General features: G+C 37.8%; 1 protein-coding gene across 1 annotated transcript; it reads right to left on the bottom strand.

Moving 5' to 3' along the window:
* Positions 1 to 7164: 7164 nt before the first annotated feature.
* Positions 7165 to 8519, bottom strand: LOC147848656 (uncharacterized). Its single transcript, XM_087338250.1, has 2 exons — positions 8413 to 8519; positions 7165 to 8233 (listed from the first exon to the last, which is right to left on the bottom strand). Exon 2 carries the CDS (start codon positions 8198 to 8200, stop codon positions 7502 to 7504), a length of 699 nt encoding a protein of 232 aa, XP_087194376.1. The 5' UTR covers positions 8201 to 8233; positions 8413 to 8519; the 3' UTR covers positions 7165 to 7501.
* Positions 8520 to 8542: the final 23 nt, after the last annotated feature.

Raw genomic sequence — 8542 nt, forward strand, 5'->3', positions numbered from 1 at the left:
TGTTCCGGTTTCTCCAGGAAAGAGAACCACTCTTTGTGGCTCGTCATGTGATTCGACACACCGGAGTCAACGTACCACACTTCCTCCGATTTGGAAGTGGTCTTCTTCATTGAGTTAGCCTCGTATTTCATCACCAAAGCAGCTTTTCCGGTTTTGGATCCTCCCGATCCTTCTGCATAGTGTGAGTATTACCGGTTCTCTCTGCCGGCCTTGCCGGATCCGGATTTGTCCGAATCGGCGCACTTCTTCTAGCACTCGCTTTCTCTGTGGCCCTTTTTACCACAATACCAGCATTCCGTGTCGGTCTTTGCTTGCCGACCTCCTACGCCGCCTTGACTCTCATTCATCTTGCTCTGTAGGGGTTGAACCCATGACCACCTGGTTTCCATTCGGCAACCTTACCAACTGAGCTACATCCACCTGGTGTCTGTCTCTCATTCATCCTGCTTGTGTGTATGTACTACTTTGTTGCACACCTGCATAGATTGTCCGTGTGTTGTTGTTTTCTGTGTGTACTTAAATTCTTTCTCTGCTCTTCAAGGGAAGTTGTGGTATTTTAACACGTTTGTAGCAATATACAATATCAACTAATTCTTGCTCTTTTGTGGGATCTCTATGCTGAGTATGGTTGGAAAAGAAGAAGCCACACTAAGCACTCTTCTTAATCCATAAAAGGGTGAGATAGGAAAACTAAAGGCTGCATGGAAGTGGGAGCTAGATACACAGGTTGGTGCATTCTGCTCTTTTCACAAATTTAATGTTTGGAAAATTTTATATACAGAAAGAAGAGATTATTTGCAAAGCACAATGTGATGTGTCATTCTTGTCTTTGTCCTTGTGCTCTTTGCCTTTTGCTTTGTCCTTATCTTTGTCAAGACTTCTAATGTAAGATAAAGATTCACTAGATAACCACTTAATTTCTCAGATGGCGGGTATCTTGAAGTTGGATAGGTTACACTAGTCAGAGGTGGATAGGCAAGTAGATAGGCATCATCTAAGTTAGGGGGATATGGGTGTGGGTAATTTACATCACCTTTGGTGGTCAGATGATATGAAGGTGGATAGGTAGATGATAGACCTTGAGATTGGGGAGGATACAATTGGCTATTGGGTTGGGTATAGGCCGGTGGAGGATAAGAACCACTTGTTTCATAACCATAAGGCGGATAAGGCTCTTCACTCGGGGGATATGTAGGTAATGTGGTTGAAAAATAGTAGGTGGATAGGTAAAACTTTCTCTTCTCCCAATCTCGCTCAATTCTTTCTACATCTCATTTTCCATTGTTTCTCAAATGTTGTTTGATTATTTGCTCTCTTTCTCGCAGGCCAATCACCTCCTCATATGTAATAGGGTATTGCAAAACTTGATATTTGTGTTTTGTTTTTTCCTTTATTGGGAGCAGGATAAGATTTTGCAGTCCACTGGAAGAGGCCACACGGGTAATGTTATGAAGAATGGAGTTATTATCTGAAAATCTCTCCACATCGACAATCTAGCTGCAAAAGTGTGTGTTGGTTGGTTGTTCCTTAACATACTTATCTTTGCATATTGTTCTTGGCAACATTGGTTGGGAGATATTGCATGAGTTCTCATTTCATGCATGAAATATAATAGGAAACCATGGGCAACGTTCATCGTTTCAATAGTGGTATTTTCATTTTAAAGTTTACATGCTAAATGGGTTATGGTTTTAGAGCCATTGACTTGGAATTGAAGTTATGCGAATGTTGAATGTTTTGGAATTGGGAGCTTGACAAAACTAATTCTACAATAGCACAAAGACTTGGTGATGATTTTGATGTGAGTAAAATCACCACATATAATGGTAATTGCTTTTGCTCCAAACTGTAGTTTGTTAATTGGTATCAAGTGATTTATTGTGTCACATTGACCTTGGCATGTAGTATGAAGATGTTGAAGGTGACCATGTAATCCTAGCTATTGATGATGATCTTATGAATGTTATAACCTATGCAAGATTGTCAGGTGCCAAGGTATTATGCTCATTGCTAGTTCAGTTATTTATCAGGCCATTTTGGCTAGCACAATTGACAGTCTCTTTCCTAAATTATCTTAAAATAAGAGAGGTGGATTAGTTTAATGGTTTGAGGTTTTAATCATGTTAAGTTAGTCTTGAGCAAAATATATAGTTGTTTGTCAATCAAGATAACTCCATGTTCAAATATATTTCTTGGTGTAGCTCAAGTTTTGGCAATATTCAAAGTTTATTTTATTTAGAAACTCATTCAATAGTGTCTTAGAATACAATTCTATTCAGGGTCTAAAGCTTCATTTAAACTGTTAGAAATATTGAGAATCTATTAGATAGGTATATAGAGTTACAACCACAGAGATGGATATATGAAAACAAAACTTCTATTACATATGAGAGTAGCTCACAATGGTAGTTCACCCATGCGCTTACACCTTAGAGCTTAGATGGGATCTAGACTAGCTCACTACAAAATTAGTGGGAACTGATGATCAATACACCACTGTGTAAGAGAGTGGATTATATTCTCTATTTGGTCTGAGTGTAACATTAAATGTGCATGTCAGTTGATAGTAGTGGAGATATTCCTTTTCTGTCAACTGACTTGTCATTTAATATGACCCAACTCCCTAGATAGTACTTATCTTGAAGTCAATGGCACATACTTCAAGACTAAGTACATTGTAACTTGCCCACAAAATATTCTAGTTGACTTGATTAGCCAATCCTATTACCTATTTCGCTCTTTCCTAAATCCATTGTGTTCTACGCATCTACGGTTTCCTAGATAACACCTTATCGACCCATATGGTTGAGTTGCACACTAACCACTTCTCATTTGCGGTGCTATCACAAAATGTGCACTCTAAGAGCACATATGGGGATAGATTTACAACTTGGGGCTGATCATTGATTATATCTAACATAAACTACACTCAAGGAGTGGCAAAGAAAAGTATTCCTTGAGAATCCTAGAGAGATACTGAGTTCCAACATGGAAGAATAGGAGTAAAAGTACAAAGGAAACGAAATTGGGGATTGACAACATACGTTTTTGTTGTACCTGGAGTTGAAGTCGTGGTTGGGATAAGTAAGCTTGCTCTCTTAAATTGATCAAATACGTTAGTGTACCAGCCATAGATTTATGCATCTTAAAGTGCAGTTGTCAGGAAAAAATTTGAAAATTCATGTTAGGATTGTCAAAAAAAGCCTTGATAACCCTTGGATTATGTAATTGACAATTATGTCATTACCCTAGTTGAGAATTTTATATAATAGTTGAAATGGCATTCAAATCACAAATGATGAGTTTTAAATGCAATCTAAGAGTATGTATTATATTTACAATTGTTATAAATGATGTTTTGTGTATACAAAGATAATATTGTTGTTATCTTGGATAAGATCCATCCTACATTATATGTATACAATTTTTGACAACGTTGTAACTGGAAAATGAGACAAGAGTAATGGCTTTTCTGTTGTGTCGTCTTCTTCCTTCTTGTGTCACCCCCTTCCCCAAAAGTAACCTCTTTATGTTTTTGGTGCTATGTTGTTGGCCTTCTATCAACTCGGGGGATTGAGAGCTCAGATCAATACCCCTAAATAGGTTGTAAATTGAGTCCTTTTGGAAGTATCTAGGTTTCCCACTATAGAAACATGTGAGTTTTTCCTTGGACTTTGACATGGCATGAGACTTGTCTCAATTTTGTAGACTCCTATGTTTGCTTCTGCCGCTATCAGGGGTTCGTGCCATATTCTCTTCCGATTGAGACAGAACACCTTCTGTCGTTTCTCCTTGTCTTTTTGTTTGGGATACTTGTCTTTACCTTTTGTAAAGACAGATTTTCTTCTTGGCACGAAGCACTAAGGAACACCACCAAGTTCTCCCAACTGTCTGATAGGGTACATAGTAATAGTAATAGTAGGGCCTGTAGGGCAATCATCTAATAGAAACTTTGCAGATGCAAGTTGGTTTACTAATCCCATGAAAGTGTTGATGAGCACTACAATGCTTTCACCATCTCTATACTTTAGTCTCACTATCTTTCTCATCACAGAAGCTTTGTTGAGGGTGTTTTTCCTTTCATACAAGCTAGAGAGCTTGTGCCACAAGTCGTAGGTGTTTGTGTCATTAGCCACATGCTGAAGGACACTCACATCTACACATTGTCTGATGGTAGCCACTGCCTTCCTATTCAAGATTTTCCATTCAGACTCTAGCACCCCTCTAGGTATCTCTTTCATGTCTATAGGCTCGTATAGGTCTCTGACTATCAAAAGATCCTCCATCTTGATCTATCATTCTTGGAAAACCACTCACACCTCCTTCCATCTAGCACCTCAAGCTCTGATACCAGTTTGTTAGATATTAGGACCATAGATGAATGAGAAAGATAGACTGAAAAGTAACACAAACAGAAACTTAAAGTACACAATACACAAGATTTACATGGAAACCCTAAAACAAGGAAAAAACCACGGGGCAATAGATTTCACTATGAGACAGGTTTACACAGATAGGTTACAAAGCTTTTCAAGAAGGAAAAACACAAATTACAAAAATTATAATCCCTTCTTAGGGTTTGGGCAAGTTCACTAAACTCTACCTTCCCTCAACCTCACAACCTATAGCTTCTCATCTGCTCTATGTATCCCTTGCCTCACTTAATACTATTGCTACAACTCAATAATCGTCTTGCCCTAGCTCCATGTGTGTGTGTGAATAAGATATTATTATAATATAATAATAACAATTAATCGGTCGTCTTGTTTACTTGATTGTCTGACGCATGACCCACAAGTCTACAATCTAATCAATCCGACTAGTCGTCTCTATCTTCGACCTCTTCTCAAGTCGGTTAGCTAGTTGGTCTGACTCTCAATTCAATCAACTCCCAAGTCGACTCGTTGGTCGATCCGAACAACCAACCAGAATTCAGTTGCCGACTTCTCCCATTGGGAGAGACAAAATCCTAACAAAAATCTCTCTTACTCTTTATAAAGTATCACGCTCTTGATGCAATGTGTTACTTTCAACCTTATTCCAATTAGCTTTCTACACCAATCCTTGCACAAAGGCCTCTTAATTTAAATTTTTGGTCCCATAGGTCATATTTGACCTTCACAGAGAACAATAATCTCTCTCTTTTTCTTACATAGACTCCAATACAAGATAAAAAATATAGAGTTCATCAATATTTCAACCGTTCTAGTACTATATATATTGTGAGCACTTCCAAAAAATGGTGCTTCTATTTTTGGAAAAGAAGAAAGTGAAAAAAAGAAAATGTGACTTAACCATCATTCTATGATCCCTCATTCTCAAGCCTAGATGATTACTTACAATTTGATTCAAGGAGAATCTTTTTACGCAAAGCTTTTAAGATTCATCACCATAGATCATAGTACTAGGCTCTATAATTTTTCATGAATTGTTATTTTAGCGACTTGTTTTATGTTTTCACTTACTATATCACACATAGAAGGTTGAGCTCATATGTGTATGCCTTATTCACACATCGAGACTTGGTGCTTCGAAGTATGAATATCCTTTCTTAGGAAGGAGGCACACATCAAGAAAACTTTTGTATTGGGTTCCATGGGTCTATTCACATCTCTATGGATGCTAAAAATATCTATCTACCTAAAGTTGTTGATCACTTATCAAATAGGGTGTTAATTAACAATCGGCAATGGTTTGGTTTGGTTCGAGAGTATCCAAATCGAACCATTTAAAATTTTTGAAACTTGAACGAACCATGAAACCGGGAAGTAAAAATCCAAACCGTTAAACCATAGAACTGCTAAAACCACGGTTTCGGTTTTTAATGTAGATCAAAATTCAAGTTTTTAATATCTATCTACCTAAAGGTGTTGATCAATTATCAAATAGGGTGTTAATTAACAATCGACAATGGTTCGAGAGTGTCCAAACTGAACCATTTAAAAATTTTGAAACTTGAACCGAACCATAAAACCGGGAAGTAAAAATCCAAACCGTTAAACCATTAAATTGCTAAAATTGCGGTTTCGTGGTTCAATTTCGATTTTTAATTTAGATCAAAATTCAAGTTTTAAATATCTATCTACCTAAAGTTGTTGATCAATTGTCAAATAGGGTGTTAATTAACAATCGGCCACGGTTCAGTTCAATTCGAGAGTGTCTAAACCGAACCATGAAATTGGGAAGTAAAAATCCAAACCGTTTAAACTGCTAAAACCGCGGTTTTGTGGTTCGATTTTGGTTTTTAATTTAGATCAAAATTCAAGTTACCATCAAACCGGGAAGTAAAAATCAAACCATTAAACTGCTAAAACCACGGTTTCATGATTCAATTTTGGTTTTTAATTTAGATCAAAATTCAAGTTTTAAATTTTGTATTATTTTAAATTTTAATTTTTCAAACTTTTAAAGATTTTTCCTAAAATGTGAGGCTTAAAAATGAAAAGGTTGTTTTAAAATATAATTTATTATTATTTTTTTTAAATTTAAAAACCATCAAACCGCATATTCAAACAATTCACCCCCAAACCGAACCGCACCATTAAAAGAAGGGAAAAGTATCAGGATACCCTTGGAAGTTCCAAACTTACCAAACTACCCTTATGTCCAAAAAATTACACTTTATAAAGTAATTATACACTCAATGGCATTCTGGTAAATAGACGAACTTCCAAGGGTATACTGGTACTTTTCCCTTAAAAGAAACTCGAACCTGAACCAAACCAAACCAAACCAAACCGTTAAGCCAAGGTTTCATGGTTCAGTTTAGTTCATACCGAACCGTTGCTGATTGTTAGTGTTAATAGGTGTGAAGATCTTTACTAATAAGCAAATGCAGTACATTAGGATATATGACCGACAAGGTTTTGCAATGTTGATGCCTACGATACAAAGTGGTCAGCAAAAACTTCACATTGGGCCCTTCCTTACAAATGGGAGTAATCTTCTTGTTCTTTCCCTTTCCATATGTGCTCCACAATAGAATATATAAATTAATAATCTATATTCTAAATCAAAGCAAACACTTACATCTCTTCCTTGCTTGACTGGAAATACATATTTAGCACAATAGAGCTTGACAGAGAGCAAACCAAAATCGATTCTCAGTGGGTTGACCTGTGAGTTTTCATGTGTTTCTTTGTTGGTTTATGTACACATTTGATCTCTGTAAAAGTCTTTGTTAAATTTAATCCGAAGAGAGTGATGGAACATATTATTGCCTAGTATATACACACATGAATTAGAGATTTGTGAAGCTCGATGGAAATAAACATATGCAAAGTATAAATGCATTATTCAGGGAGTTGTATAATCTTAAATTTTAATGATATTATGGTACAATATAGTATGGGTGAAGATACATATACCAACATGGAAGAGGTTTACAGGGACATTATCAAAACAGGCACTCCTACCCAAAGGCCAGTATTTACACAGAATGCTTCGACAAGCAAGCCCTTGCCAATATAACCTAGAATAATCTTTCTTTAGTAAAGAAATGTCATTCTTCCTCTCCTTGAAACCAATTTACAAGAAGAACTAATGTGTTCCCGAGAATTGCACCAAACAAATACCAAATGATTGCTGTTAATACAATGTGCATCTCCATGCTTTGCATCCATTCACTTGGAACTGGTCCAATACCAATTTCAGTGTCCGATAGGGCAGCTGCTCCAGATGTGTGATCAGTGACTCCCACATACCACGCAGCAACCCCAGACATCAACACTGGCATGCCCGACATTAAGTCCTGAGCCCAGCTGCCAACATCAGCAGTCCACACTAATTTCGTGCTGATTCTCTGTACTGATCCGTCTGCTGCATCATCGGTACTAATATTGCTACTGCTACTGCTACTACCACCACCACTTACATAGCTCGTACTCCCAGTTACAGTGACTGGCACTGGCACTGGCACCCAATACTCCTCATCGTTTTCCGTTTCATGTGGAAATGCGGCACCTGATCTGGTTGACCAAAATCTCTTGGAAGCATCAAATATATATCGCAAGTTATGCTCGAATGTAGAATTGTTATGGCCACGACCTTCGGATCCAGGTGTTCTATAGAAGCTGCCAGGCACGATTGCACCTGCATGTGCTTTGCGGCGCAAGACTGAAGTCATTTCCTCCTCATTGGCCGACTTTCCGATGATATAATTATACCACCATCGACCAGCTCGAGTTTGAATTTCATCCATGGCAGCAACACGGGCATTCCTTTGAGCCGGTGTCTCCTGGAGAATATAGCACACGTGTATATCAGTGACCAGAATGAATGCATAACGGTGAACAAACTGTAGATATGCCAAGAAGAGAGGTGACAAAGATACATCAAGATGAATCAGAGACTCCGAACAAACAGGGTGAAGAAGTAATCTTTTGAAACGAACAATTGGTAAAGAGGACCTACTGTAATGTTGGATGATGTGAACTTTCTCTCTAAGTCCTTGTGTTTCAGCTTTTCCAACAGCCTCTCGGCCTCCTTGAAGACATCAGCACTCCTCACTCCACCACTGCTGTGAGTACTCTGCGACACCCGC

Source organism: Azolla caroliniana, unplaced genomic scaffold, assembly GCF_043228905.1.
Source record: "Azolla caroliniana isolate FFs.n. ecotype wild unplaced genomic scaffold, voAzoCaro1.0.p SCAF_275, whole genome shotgun sequence".
Taxonomy (NCBI): domain Eukaryota; kingdom Viridiplantae; phylum Streptophyta; class Polypodiopsida; order Salviniales; family Salviniaceae; genus Azolla; species Azolla caroliniana.